At 46.0% G+C, this 13,574-nt stretch overlaps 1 protein-coding gene across 2 annotated transcripts in view; it reads left to right on the forward strand.

The window, feature by feature from the left end:
• LOC132765345 (H-2 class I histocompatibility antigen, Q10 alpha chain-like) overlaps nucleotides 1-13,574 on the forward strand; it is an 89,762-nt gene that overhangs the window by 72,781 nt on the left and 3,407 nt on the right. For both annotated transcript variants that reach the window (XM_067465437.1, XM_067465439.1), the window contains exons 3-6: nucleotides 2,687-2,962; nucleotides 4,918-5,202; nucleotides 10,310-10,393; nucleotides 10,760-10,792. In XM_067465437.1, coding sequence (XP_067321538.1) covers nucleotides 2,687-2,962; nucleotides 4,918-5,202; nucleotides 10,310-10,393; nucleotides 10,760-10,792 — 678 coding nt within the window. The remainder of the gene's footprint in view (nucleotides 1-2,686; nucleotides 2,963-4,917; nucleotides 5,203-10,309; nucleotides 10,394-10,759; nucleotides 10,793-13,574) is intronic.

The following is a 13,574-nucleotide window of genomic DNA, read 5'->3' on the forward strand; positions in this document are numbered from 1 at the left end:
CTATATCCCAGAATATCAAGGCAGAAAATCCCACAATATCTGCATTGAACTGGGTTATCTGAGTATTCAGATAATGTAGGGTTTTCTGCCATAAGATCTGGGATATAGGGCTCTGTGGAAGGGCCCCCAGAAATCCCAGCCAGTTTACCAGCTGTTAGGATTTCTGGGAGTTGAAGGCCAAAACATCTGGGAGGACACAGGTTGAGAACCACTACTCTAGATGAAGGTCCCCCAGACCCTGGGAGAGTAACATTATAATTACTTTATTTAGTTGTGGTACTTCTACTCCACCCTTCTCATCCCGAAGGGGATTCAGGGCGGATCACAGAACACAGATACAGGAAACATTCAATGCCAATGATACAGTGACAAGGCAGACAACAGATATACATATTTAGGCTTTTTCTCATCATTCAGCATCTTTTGGAGTCTGTGCTCAGTTCCGGCCACAGGGGGGGTGCTGTTGCTCCACTCCTTGCCAAAGAGCTTTTTTTGTTTGCAAACTTTCCTCCCAAACGCCATGCCTAAAATATCTTCCTGCTTAATGCAGTCCCTATTCATCTACTCACATTGCTGTTTTCAATCTGCTAGTTGGTTGGGGAGCTGGGCTGAAGATCAGGCACTCGCCCTTACAGAGCTTTGAACTGCCAACCTTTCAGCTGGCAAAATGGACTGCAGCTGAAGCTGGTGATTAACTTACTGTGCTAAAGCCGTCCCTAAAATCAGAGGTGCCCCCCTCCTCCTCACCCAGAGAGAGATCCCAGAGAGAGGAGGGATGCGCTGCCTTCCACGGGAAACGTGGACGTTTTCCACGCAGCCTGTTTTTTAGAGTGGGAAAAGGAAGAGCAAAGGCATCTTGAAAAGTGAGGATTCCGAGTACTGGAGACAGGAAATAAAAATCGAACCCATTCCTCTCACTCTTCTATAATATTCCACTTTGGCCTTAATTCATTTTAACTTTTGCCATTTGGGTGATTTTCTATTAGAACCTTCAATTTATGGACGAGTTTACATTTTCCCCCCCAAGGAAGTGTTTGGGAGGAAGCCTCAGTCAATTTAGTCTGGGATTTGCTTATAAGTGAACGTGCCCAGGATGGTGTTACAAAATGAGCTTCATCGAACATAAACATCTTCATGTTTTAATAAATGATGCTCACAGAAATTGATGTCCAGGGATAAAGCAAGGCCCTTTGCCATTGTTTTCCATTACATTTATTCAATTGTTGAGACCCCCCCCCCCCCCCCCCGACAATACTCAGATTCAGAGCAGTTTCTATGGAGTTAAAACCAATACAGGTTTCTTTTATGGTGTCAGAGGCAAACCAAGGGTACAGTTGTAATGTATTTACAAACACAAACAAAGTTTTAAAAACCTGGCCAGTACCTGCAGCATGCAATACAGGTTAAAGTGCAATACAGCAACTTGCAGCATGCAATACACCTAGAGTATTGTGTCGAATTCTGGGCACCACAATTGAAGAGAGATAGTGACAAGCTGGAATGTGTCCAGAGGAGGGTGACTAAAATGATCAAGGGTCTGGGGAACAAGCCCTATGAGGAGCGGCTTAAAGAACTGGGCATGTTTAGCCTGAAGAAGAGAAGGCTGAGAGGAGACATGATGAGGGCCATGTATAAATATGTGAGAGGAAGCCACAGGGAGGAGGGAGCAAGCTTGTTTTCTGCTGCCCTGGAGACTAGGACGCAATGGAGCAACGGCTTCAAACTACAAGAAAGGAGATTCCACTTGAACATGAGGAAGAACTTCCTGACTGTGAGAGCTGTTCAGCAGTGGAACTCTCTGCCCCAGAGTGTGGTGGAGGCTACTTCTTTGGAAGCTTTTAAACAGAGGCTGGATGGCCATCTGTCAGGGGTGATTTGAATGCAATATTCCTGCTTCTTGGCAGAAGGGGGTTGGACTGGATGGCCCAGGAGGTCTCTTCCAACTCTGGAATTTTATGATTCTACAGTGACTTGCAGCATGCAATAGAGGTTAAAGTGCAATAAAGCCTATTTGTTTATTTATTTTACTGCCTTTCTGTCCCGCCCTTCTCACCCCAAAGAGGACTCTGGGCAGCTCACATTCCGATGCTGTGGGTACATATATAGAAAATAAAACCACATATACTTTAAAACCACATAATTAAAACATATCAAGGTTAAAAACAATTACTTATATTCCAGGAACCATTCCAGTTGTCGTTTGCATTATTATTTGCTGACGTTGTTGTGCAGTATCACAACCATATATTTAACCTAAGAGCCTACTCTAGGAATCCAGGTCTTCCAGCACAACTTCCAGTAGAAAGTGAGACCATAGAGTCTCTGTGGAGGACCTGGAGATTCCTAGAGAGGCCATGAGGGGCGTTTAAAAAATAATGCACCATGTATTTTTTTCTCAGCCATTAAGAAAGATAGAAAAGTGTACTTTTGCATGCTGGAAATCTGACTTTTCTCCAATGTGACTATTGAGTTTCAAGTCATTCTGACAGATGGTGGAGTTGTAGTGAAGTGTTGAAATAATAATTTGAATTCTTAGTTCATGGAAACAAAAGAGTTGTGAACATCTGTAAATGTTTTGGGGAAAGTGTGGGAGACATCAGATTCCAATCATTCCCAAGTGGACTTGTCTGCCTTTGTTAATGGCCTTCTCTTGTCTCCCTCCTTCCTTTCTGTGGGTCTCTTCCAGGGACTCACACTTTGCAGTGGATGTACGGCTGTGAGCTGAGGAGAGACGGGAGCAAAGGAGGGTCTTTGCAGTATGCCTATGACGGGAGGGACTATATCAGCCTGGACAAGGAGACCCTCACCTGGACGGCAGCCGAGGTCCCAGCCCAGATCACCAAGAGGAAGTGGGAGAGGGAGACACATGATGCCCAGCGCTTCAATGCCTACTTGGAGGATGAATGCATTGTGTGGCTGAAGAGACACCTGGAGTATGGGAAGGAGTCCCTGCTGAGGACAGGTGAAGAGAGTCTCATGAAAACCATGATGGGGGTGGGGAGGGAGAGGAGGGCTGCAGGGGCTTCATCTCTTTTTCATCCCCATACATTGTATTTCAAGGGAAGGAAGGCAGGCACTCCTGGCAGGAACGGGATGGTGAGAGCCTGGACCCTTCCTCTTCAGCCTTTGCAGCAAGGAGGGGAGGGGTGCATCTTGGAAGACTTCCCCAGGTTTGGAAAGAAACATGGCAGAAGGAGGCTTCATTCCATGTGTTCCTTGCAGGAGACTGGATCCCGTTTAAGATGAAGCAGCCTCCCAACACAGAGCCCCCTTTCCCCTTTCAGCCTGAAGTGAGGTAGTCCACCCTCTCCGCCTTTCTCCTCGGTAGGCAGATCCTGCCAGAAAGTAAAACAGGAGCACCCCATAAGAGAGAAGGGGAGGAAAGGGGGAATGTGGCAGTGCCTCACTTCAGACCAACTAGGATTTATTTTAGCCAGCACTTTCATGGAGGTGAACCCAGTTCTTCAGATGAAGTACAGAATGGTATTAAAATGTCAGGTTATAAAACATATTTATACAGTTGTGGGAATGCTTTAACATCACCCTAGGTCAGTGTTTCTCCCCCTTCCTAAAGCCGCGACCCCTTAATACAGTTCCTCACATTGTGGTGACCCCCAACCAGAAAATATTTTTGTTGCTTCTTCATAACTGTCATTTTGCTGCTGTTATGAATCATAATGTAAATATCTGATATGCAGAATGTATTTTCATTCACTGGACCACGTTTGGCCCGAATTTGAATACTGGTGGGGTTGGGAGGGGAGTTGATTTTGTCATTTGAGAGTTGTAGTTGCTGAGATTTATAGTTCACCTACAATCAAAGAACATTCTGAACACCAATGATGGAATTGAAGCAAACTTGGCACACAGAACTCCCATGACCAACAGAAAATACTGGAAGGGTTTGGTGGGCATTGACCTTGAGTTTTGGAGTTGTAGTTCACCTACATCCAGGGAGCACTGTGGACTCAAACAATGATGGATCTGGACCAGATTCGGCACGAATAATCAATATGCCCAAATGTGAACACTGGCGGAGTTTGGAGGAAATAGACCTTGGCATTTGGGAGTTGTAGTAGCTGGGATTTATAGTTCACCTCCAATCAAAGAGCATTGTGAACTCCACCAACCATGGAATTGGGCCAAAAGTTCCCACACAGAACCCCCATGGCTGACAGAAAATACTGTGTTTTCTGATGGTCTTTGATGACCACTTTGACACCCCCTTGTGAGCCCCCACAGAGGTCCCAACCCCCAGAATGAGAACCTTTGCTTGACTGTATTTGAAGAAGTAGTTTTACATGCCTAAAAAGTCATTCTAAAATAAAAAAAACCAGTTACTCTTAAATCTGCAGCCAGGTTCCTCTCTTTCTCCCTTCCTCCTAATTGAGTTTCTTCAAGAGACCCGGGCAGCCACTTTTGTGGAGACATCTTCCAAGTGATCAGAGTGGATAGATTTCCTTGGAAGGAAAGGTCAGACAAAAGTGGAGAGAGGATTCCTGACCTGAATCTTCAGGAGGTGAAGAGAAGCGCCCTGGGACTGTTTGTATTTTGAAAATGTCTTAATCTGAGCATGTGCAGAGTGTTAGACCCTTTCCTATGGAGACAGTTTGCAGAACCCATAAAAACGTGGTGCTCCTGAGCATGGCCTTATTGCCCAAAATCCGCCCAATGGAAAATAGCAAGGCCACGGACTCTTAATTTTCCTTTGGGCTTTCCACCCTGAGTTCCTGTGCTGTGGGTGGGTTTTTTCAAAGCATTTAAAGGAGCTTGTGAATCCTCTTCTTTGACAGGATTTTTTTAATCATAGGAGGCAAATACTGAATATAGAGGGCAACTTCCTTCCCTGAAACTGGAGCATTCACTTTTCCCATCATTTGGAAAGGCCCTGTGCTTATTCTCATGTCATCTTTGCAGAGGCGCCAGAAGTGAAGGTGACACGCAAGGTGGAATATGATGGCATGGAGACCTTGATCTGTCATGCTGGGGGCTTCTACCCCAAGGAGATTGACATTGACTGGAAAAGGGATGGAGAAGTCTGGGTGCAGGATACCTACCATGGCCTGGTGTCCCCCAACTCGGATGGGACTTACTACACTTGGAGGAGTGTCACGGTGGACCCCAAGGAAAAGGAACGCTACAAATGCCATGTGGACCACGATGGGCTTCTGAAACCTGTGGACGTGGCCTGGGAAGAGCCTGGTGAGTCAACTGAAGGAGGGAAGGAAGGTTTTGGGAGGGACCATCCATAGCAATACAGAATCTGTGATGGGAACCCTAGTTGTATAGTTGTCAGCACTACTATTACCCTTCTGGCAAGTACTGTATTATGTGGGACATATATTCACATTCCCGCTCATCCTGAATAACTTCCATGAAAAGTTTATAATTTTAAAAAAAATTGATTCAAATGTGCCAACAAAATACAATAAGTAAAGCTTATTAGTTGACTGTGTGTGTGTTTGTTTAGAGCAGGGCTTCTCAAACTTTTAAAACAGAGGGCCAGGCCACAGTCCTTCAAACTGTTGGAGGGCCGGATTATAATTTGAAGAAAAAAAAAACATGAATGAATTCCTATGCACACTGCGCATATCTTGTTTGTAGTGGGGGAAAAAACCCACTTAAAAACAACACAATAATTAAAATGAAGAACAGTATTAACAAATATAAACTTATTAGTATTTCAATGGGAAATGTGGGCCTGCTTTTGGCTGGTGAGATAGGATTGTTGTTGTTGCTGCTGCTGCTGCTGCTGTTGTTGTGTGCTTTAAAGTCTTTTCAGATTTAGGTTAACCCTGAGCAAGTATCCAGCCCCCAGGCCTCACTTTGAGGACCCATGGTTTAGAGCATTTATACCCTTGAGTTTTGTTACAAATCAGTCACCTCCATCAGGTTTAACCCCTAAATGCACAAGGAAAAGGGAATGGCAGTGCGGAGGAATGTGAAGTCTAGTAAATCCCTTCCTCAGAGGCCAAAACAAAGGCATTCAGGACATGGAGGGGGGCCTCTCTCCAGCCGCTGGGGCCAAGGCAGAATGGAGCTGTGTCTGGCTGCTTTTATTTATTTATTATTTAAATTTATATGCCGCCACTCCCCTGGGGCTCGGAGCAGCTTACAAGAATAGCTAAAATCTAACAAAATTTAAAAGCAATCTGAAACAATTTAAAAACAGCAGTATCAAACATTAAAAGCCTGTCATAGAATCCTAGAATCAAAGAGTTGGAAGAGACCTCATGGGCCATCCAGTCCATCCCCCTGCCAAGAAGCAGGAATATTGCATTCAAATCACCCCTGACAGATGGCCATCCAGCCTCTGCTTAAAAGCTTCCAAAGAAGGAGCCTCCACCACACTCCGGGGCAGAGAGTTCCACTGCTGAACGGCTCTCACAGTAAGGAAGTTCTTCCTAATGTTCAGATGGAATCTCCTCTCTTGTAGTTTGAAGCCATTGTTCCGCGTCCTAGTCTCCAAGGAAGCAGAAAACAAGCTTGCTCCCTCCTCCCTGTGGCTTCCTCTCACATATATTATACACGGCTATCATATCTCCTCTCAGCCTTCTCTTCTTCAGGCTAAACATGCCCAGTTCCCTAAGCCGCTCCTCATAGGGCTTGTTCTCCAGACCCTTGATCATTTTAGTCGCCCTCCTCTGGACACATTCCAGCTTGTCAATATCTCTCTTGAATTGTGGTGCCCAGAATTGGACACAATATTCCAGATGTGGTCTAACCAAAGCAGAATAGAGGGGTAGCATTACTTCCTTAGATCTAGACACTATGCTCCTATTGATGCAGGCCAAAATCCCATTGGCTTTTTTTGCCGCCACATCACATTGTTGGCTCATGTCTAACTTGTTGTCCACGAGGACTCCAAGATCTTTTTCACACGTACTGCTCTCGAGCCAGGCGTCCCCCATTCTGTATCTTTGCATTTCATTTTTTCTGCCAAAGTGGAGTATCTTGCATTTGTCACTGTTGAACTTCATTTTGTTAGTTTTGGCCCATTTCTCTAATCTGTCAAGATCGTTTTGAATTCTGCTCCTGTCCTCTGGACTATTGGCTATCCCTCCCAATTTGGTGTCGTCTGCAAACTTGATGATCATGCCTTCTAGCCCTTCATCTAAGTCATTAATAAAGATGTTGAACAGGACCGGGCCCAGGACGGAACCCTGCTTGTGGCACTCCACTCGTCACTTCTTTCCAAGATGAAGAGGAAGCATTAGTGAGCACTCTCTGTGTTCGTCCACTTAACCAATTACAGATCCACCTCACCGTAGTTTTGCCTAGCCCACATTGGACTAGTTTCCTTGCCAGAAGGTCATGGGGGACCTTGTCGAAGGCCTTACTGAAATCCAGGTACGCTACATCCACGGCATTCCCCGCATCTACCCAGCTTGTAGCTCTATCGAAGAAAGAGATCAGATTAGTCTGGCATGACTTGTTTTTGATAAATCCATGTTGACTATTAGCGATGACTGCATTTGTTTCTAAGTGTTTGCAGACCGCTTCCTTAACAATCTTTTCCAGAATCTTGCCCGGTATCGACGTGAGGCTGACCGGACGGTAGTTGTTTGGGTCATCCTTTTTTCCCTTCTTGAAGATTGGGACCACATTGGCCCTCCTCCAATCTGCTGGAACTTCTCCCGTTCTCCAAGAACTCTCAAAGATGGTTGCCAATGGTTCCGAAATGACTTCCGCTAGTTCCTTCAATACTCTGGGGTGTAGTTGATCTGGCCCTGGGGACTTGGACTCATTTAGAGCGGCCAGGTATTCCTGGACAACTTGTTTCCCAATTTGGGGTTGGATGTCCTTCAATCCCTCATCCACTCCATCTTGCTGAGGTTGAAGACTCTCTTTTTGTGAGAAGACCGAGGCAAAGAAGGCATTAAGTAGTTCTGCCTTTTCCCTATCCCCTGTCAGCATTGCCCCATCTTCTCCTCGAAGAGGTCCTATCGCCTCCTTGTTTTTCCTTTTTCTACTGACATAAGAATAGAAGCCCTTTTTATTGTTTTTAATGTCCCTGGCAAGTCTGAGCTCGTTTTTTGCTTTGGCTTTGCGGACCTTTTCCCTACAGGTGTTGGCTATTTGTTTTAATTCTTCTTTGGTGATTTCTCCCTTTTTCCACTTCTTGTGCATGTCTCTTTTGTGTCTTAGCACAGTTAGAAGTTCTTTGGACATCCATTCTGGCTTCTTTGCACTTGTCCTATTTTTTCTCTTTGTTGGCACGGTTTGCAATAGCGCCTTGAGTATTTCACTCTTGAGAAATTCCCATCCATCCGTAGCTCCCTTGTCTTTTAGTATCTGTGTCCACGGAATGCTGCTCAGCGTTTCCTTCATTTTTTGGAAATCAGCTCTCCTAAAGTCCAAAATGCGGGTTTGACTTGTCTTAGTTTCGGCCTTCCTTTGTACCTCAAATTGCAGGAGCACATGGTCACTTGCCCCTAAGGATCCTACCACTTCGACCGCATCGATCAGGTCCTCCGCATTTGTTAGGATGAGATCAAGAGTAGCCAATCCCCTTGTTGCCTCTTCTACCTTCTGGACCATGAAATTGTCTGCAAGGCAAGCGAGGAATTTGTTGGACCTTGTACTCTTGGCCGAGTTTGTTTTCCAGCAAATATCGGGATAGTTGAAATCGCCCATGACTACTCCATCTCTTTTCTGTGCCTGTTTGGTCAACTGTTGGCAGAAGACTTCATCAAGATCTTCCTCCTGGCTTTGGGGGTCTGTAGTAGACGCCTACAACAACATCTTTTTGAGTCCCAGTTCCCTTGATTCTTATCCAGATGATTTCAAGCTGGTTTCCCAGATTGCTGTCTTGAATTTCTTCTGCAGCATAAGAGTTTTTGACATATAAGGCTACTCCGCCTCCTCTCCCCTTTGTTCGGTTTCTGTGAAAGAGGTTATACCCCTCGATATCTACATTCCAGCGATAGGAGTCATCCCACCAGGTTTCAGTGATGGCTATGATATCATATTTGTGGTGTTGTGCTAGAAGTTGGAGTTCGTCTTGTTTATTTCCCATGCTCTGTGCATTAGTGTAAAGACATGTGAGCCCCTGGGATCTTCCCTTGAGCTGTTTAATTGGGATTATTGTGCTTTTGGTACTTGGTCCTTGTTGTGTTTGTGCAGCCCTCCGTTTAGCCTTCTGGCGATTCCCAGACATTATGGGTAAAGTAGTGTTCGCAAGGCTGTTGTCCCCCTCCCCAGGTGGACCTAGTTTAAAGTGCGTCTAATGAGGTTTGCGAGTCTGTGAGCAAAAAGGTGTTTTCCTACTTGTGTGAGATGCACTGTCAAAACAGGTATGTCTTACATGCCCTGCGGAAAGCTGGTAAGTCCCGCAAGGCACGGACTTCAGGTGGCAGAGTATTCCAGAGCGATGGTGCCACTGCTGTGAAGGCTCTGCGTCTGGTTGCTGTTAGACGCAAGGTCTTGACACTGGGAATTTCCCTCAGAACGGAGGGATCTCTGGGGTTGGTAGGGGGTGAGGCGGTCCCTCAGGTACATCGGCCCCAGACCATGCAAGGCCTTAAAGGTGAGTACCATCACTTTGAAAGTGATCCGGTGCTCAATTGGTAACCAATGCAGCTGTAGTAAGATTGGTGTTATGTGGCATCTCATCGGAATTCCTGCAAGAAGCCGAGCAGCTGCATTTTGTACCAACTTGAGCTTCCGGATCATCGACAGAGGAAGGCCAATGTAGAGGGTATTATAGTAGTCCAGTCTTGAGATGACCGTGGCCTGGATCACCGTAGCTAGGTTGTCCCTGGACAGGGAGGGGGCCAGCCGTCTAGCCTGCCGCAGGTGAGACTACGGCAGAGACCTGGGCCTCCATCGTCAGCAGAGGGTCCAAAAGGACTCCCAGACTCTTTACCAATGATGACAGGCATAGAGCCTCGCCATCCAGGGTAGGCAGCTGGATGTCCCCACTGCCCGGTCGCCCCAGCCATAGGATTTCCGTCTTTGCTGGATTCACCCTCAATCTGCTGGTATGCAGCCATCCAGTTACAGCCTCGAGGCACTGATGGAAGCAATCGGGTACAGAGTCCGGTTGGTCTTCCATCTTCAGCACCAGCTGAAGATGGAAGGCTTTTCCATTATGGCTTCTCTTCGTAAACGGAAATACCCACGTCCAGCTTTACAAACTCTGACAGGATTATAGGAGCTGGGCTCTTCCCTGAATACACACTTCAGCCTTGGACTCCATGAACTCCTTGGTTCTTTTTCCCTTATCTACAAATTGCTCCATAAAGGGTTTGGCATGAGGATCTCCTTTTAATTATTTCATTCTTCCCTGTTTCATTTTCACCTTCAGCCTCCAACCTGTGGATGATCATTGTGGGTGTCATCGTGGGTGTTCTCGTTGCTTTCCTGGCCGTTGGGATTGCTGTGTATTGCAGTGAGTAAATTCTGACTGTATTTCCTTGTGGGGAGAAGACAATCTGTAGTCATGGGGAGAATCTCATTATCGTGTTGAAGAATTCTCCCCGATCACCCACCTGAATGTTCAGCTTAACCAACCATTTGGAGGCTGGACTACATTTCTGCCCTCTTGTCAGGCCATGTCATGAGCTTGAGTCTCATCCCGTTGTCTGAGGATGCTTTCCCATTTCTGTAACGTCTTTCCTAAAAGGCTGGGAAGGAATGGGAGGAACCCTGTGAGGAGAGGAGGAGGAGGAGGAGGGTGGGTGGTCTTCTCCATCAGAGAATGAGATGGTGATGATCTCTGATTATCAGCTTTAACTCCCTGATTCTTTCTCTGCAGAAAAACAACAAAATGGCTTCAAAGCAGTTTCAGGTGAGTGTCACCTCTCCCGTTGCAGGTTTACTCCAGATGGATGAGGCAAAAGGTAGTTGAATTGAGGGATGTGCTCCTATGTCTCCAAGGGTTTAAGCCAATGAGACAGTTTTTTTGACCGAAGGAGTCAAATGGAAACGACTTCTGCTGACGATTTCTGTTGTGGAAGGGAGACTTCCTCTTCATAGGGGTTTATGGCTTCCAGGCCTTAGATCATTTTGGTTGCCCTTCTCTGGACATGCAGAAGTCAAAATCTTGCCCAGGGTTGACGTACATGGTCTTCCGCTTGTTCATGGCTCTAAAGCACACCATCAATTTGCTTTCATTATTGTAGTTATACTCATTTTTCATCTATTTTCATGTTCAGGGCTCAAGGTGGTTTCCAACAGATTTTAAACAATATAGGAAAAGAATTCACACAATCTGAACCTTGAAATGATGAAACTCTCAAAATTCAAAACTATTATTTACAGCATTTATATTCCGCCCTTCTCACCCCGCAGGGGACTCAGGGTGGATTACAGTGTATACATATATGGCAAACATTCAATGTCAATTTTAACATACAACATATACAGACATAGAGGCTATTTAACTTTTTCTGGCCGCCAGGGGAGCTGTCGATTTCATCGTCCATCTGCGACACTGATGAAGTACTTCTGCATTCCCCGCACACTTTTTTGCTGGAGTTTTTTTGCTGGAGTCTTTTTATGGCCTCATGAATTAGTTAATTTAGCCTCCCCACACTTTAAGGTGGTCCCTAATTTTCCTACTTGACAGATGCAACTGTCTTTCGGGTTGCAAAGGTCGACAACAGGCTACACAACTAGATGAATACCTTGAATTCCTGATGGTCATTTAAAAGGGAGCAAAGCCCAGATAAGAAATAGAAAATGCAGCACATTGTTTAGATGGGATGAACACTGTAAAAATCAGTTCTCAGAGGTTCTTACTGTTTTGCCTCTCTGGGAAGAAAGCAGCAGAGCCTGAGGGCAACAGCAAGAAGGCCCTCTGCCTTGCTCCCACCAGATGTTCCTGAAATGGTGGTGGGACAGAAAGAGAAGAAAGGCTAGGAGAAGGAAGATAGATGCTTTTGAATTGTGGTGTTGGAGGAAAATTCGGAGAGTGCCGTGGACCGCGAGAAGATCCAACCAGTCCATCCTCCAGGAAATAAAGCCTGACTGCTCATTGGAGGGAAGGAGACTAGAGACAAAGTTGAAGTCCTTTGTGAACATCATGAGAAGACAGGAAAACTTAGAGAAGAGAATGATGCTTGACCAAGGGCAAGATGGATGGATGGTATTCTTGAAGTAACTGGCTTGACTTTGAAGGAGATGGGGGTAGCCACAGCCGACAGGGAGCTCTGGCCTGGGCTGGGCAAACAGGTCACCAAGAGTCAGAAACAAGTGAACGAAGAGAGGAGATTCCATCTGAACATGAGGAAGAACTTCCTGACTGTGAGAGCCGTTCAGCAGTGGAACTCTCTGCCCCGGAGTGTGGTGGAGGCTCCTTCTTTGGAAGCTTTTAAACAGAGGCTGGATGGCCATCTGTCAGGGGTGATTTGAATGCAATATTCCTGCTTCTTGGCAGAATGGGGTTGGACTGGATGGCCCATGAGGTCTCTTCCAACTCTAGGATTCTATGATTCTATTCTATGAATAAACAACAACAACAACAGAAGGAGTTCCAAAGATCTCCAGTAGATCTGAAAACAAGGGCAGCTTCATAAGGGAGATTGTGGTCCTTGGCCTGGCCTGGAGCTCATCCAATCCAGTGGGACTTCATGCTGTGAGTGTTGGGGCAGAACTTTGGGAACTCAAAGGTTTGAATCCCTGCTGGCCTTGGAAACCCACTGGGTGATCTTGGGCAAGTTCCACTCTCTCGGCCTCAGAGGAAGGCACTGGAAAACCTTCTCTGAACAAATCTTATTTATACCTTTCTCCCAGAGTGGAACCTGAGGCCATTTCAAAAGGAAGTAAATGGAAGTTTTTACAATAAAATTTGGGGTCCTCTGCATGCTGGGCAGGGCCGTAGCCAGAAAACATTTTCAGGAGGGGTTGAAATTTTGGGAGGGGGGAGGAGGGTTGAAAATTTCACCGGGGGGGGGGGGGGGGTTGAAACCTGCCTCCTAGCTCATACTGAAGTCAAGAGCACAGCAGGGGGCAGAGCAGCCTTCAATAGCCTGCAGCTCTGCCGCTGTCAACCACCTCCACCAGTCTGGCCTCCTTAATGAGAGCATTCAATACTCTTCCCCCCCCCCCCCCCACAACTTGGGTGCTTCACTACATCGGCTATTGCTGCAAGTAATGACAGTGTGAATAAATTGTCAATATTTGCTTGAGATAGTGCTTGCAGTTCTGGAGGGACTTAATTTTTTGCATCTCATAGATTTAGCATGGGGATTTGGTTAACCAGTTAAAATTCATGAGTAAACCAGTTTTTAAAAAAATCTGAAACATTTCGGGGGGGGGGGGGAGTTGAACCGCTAACCACCCCCCCCCCCCCCCCTCGCTACAGGCCTGATGCTGGGCATCGGAACTATGTGTATGTTTTCGGGGCTGAAGTTGTTAGGGTGACTTGATAGCTGTGTGTGTACAGTATTCTTCACCTGGAGTACTGTGTCTGAAAGATATTGACCAGCTAAAATCTCTAGAGAAAGGCAACCAAAATGATCAAAGTTCTAGTAGCCAAGGTCTATGAAGAGTGGCTGAGATCTGGGTATGTTTAGCTTGGAGAGAAGAAGGCTGAGAGAAGGGGACACAATAGCCAAGTTTAAATATGT

This window comes from Anolis sagrei, chromosome 2 (genome assembly GCF_037176765.1).
Source record: "Anolis sagrei isolate rAnoSag1 chromosome 2, rAnoSag1.mat, whole genome shotgun sequence".
Lineage (NCBI taxonomy): Eukaryota > Metazoa > Chordata > Lepidosauria > Squamata > Dactyloidae > Anolis > Anolis sagrei.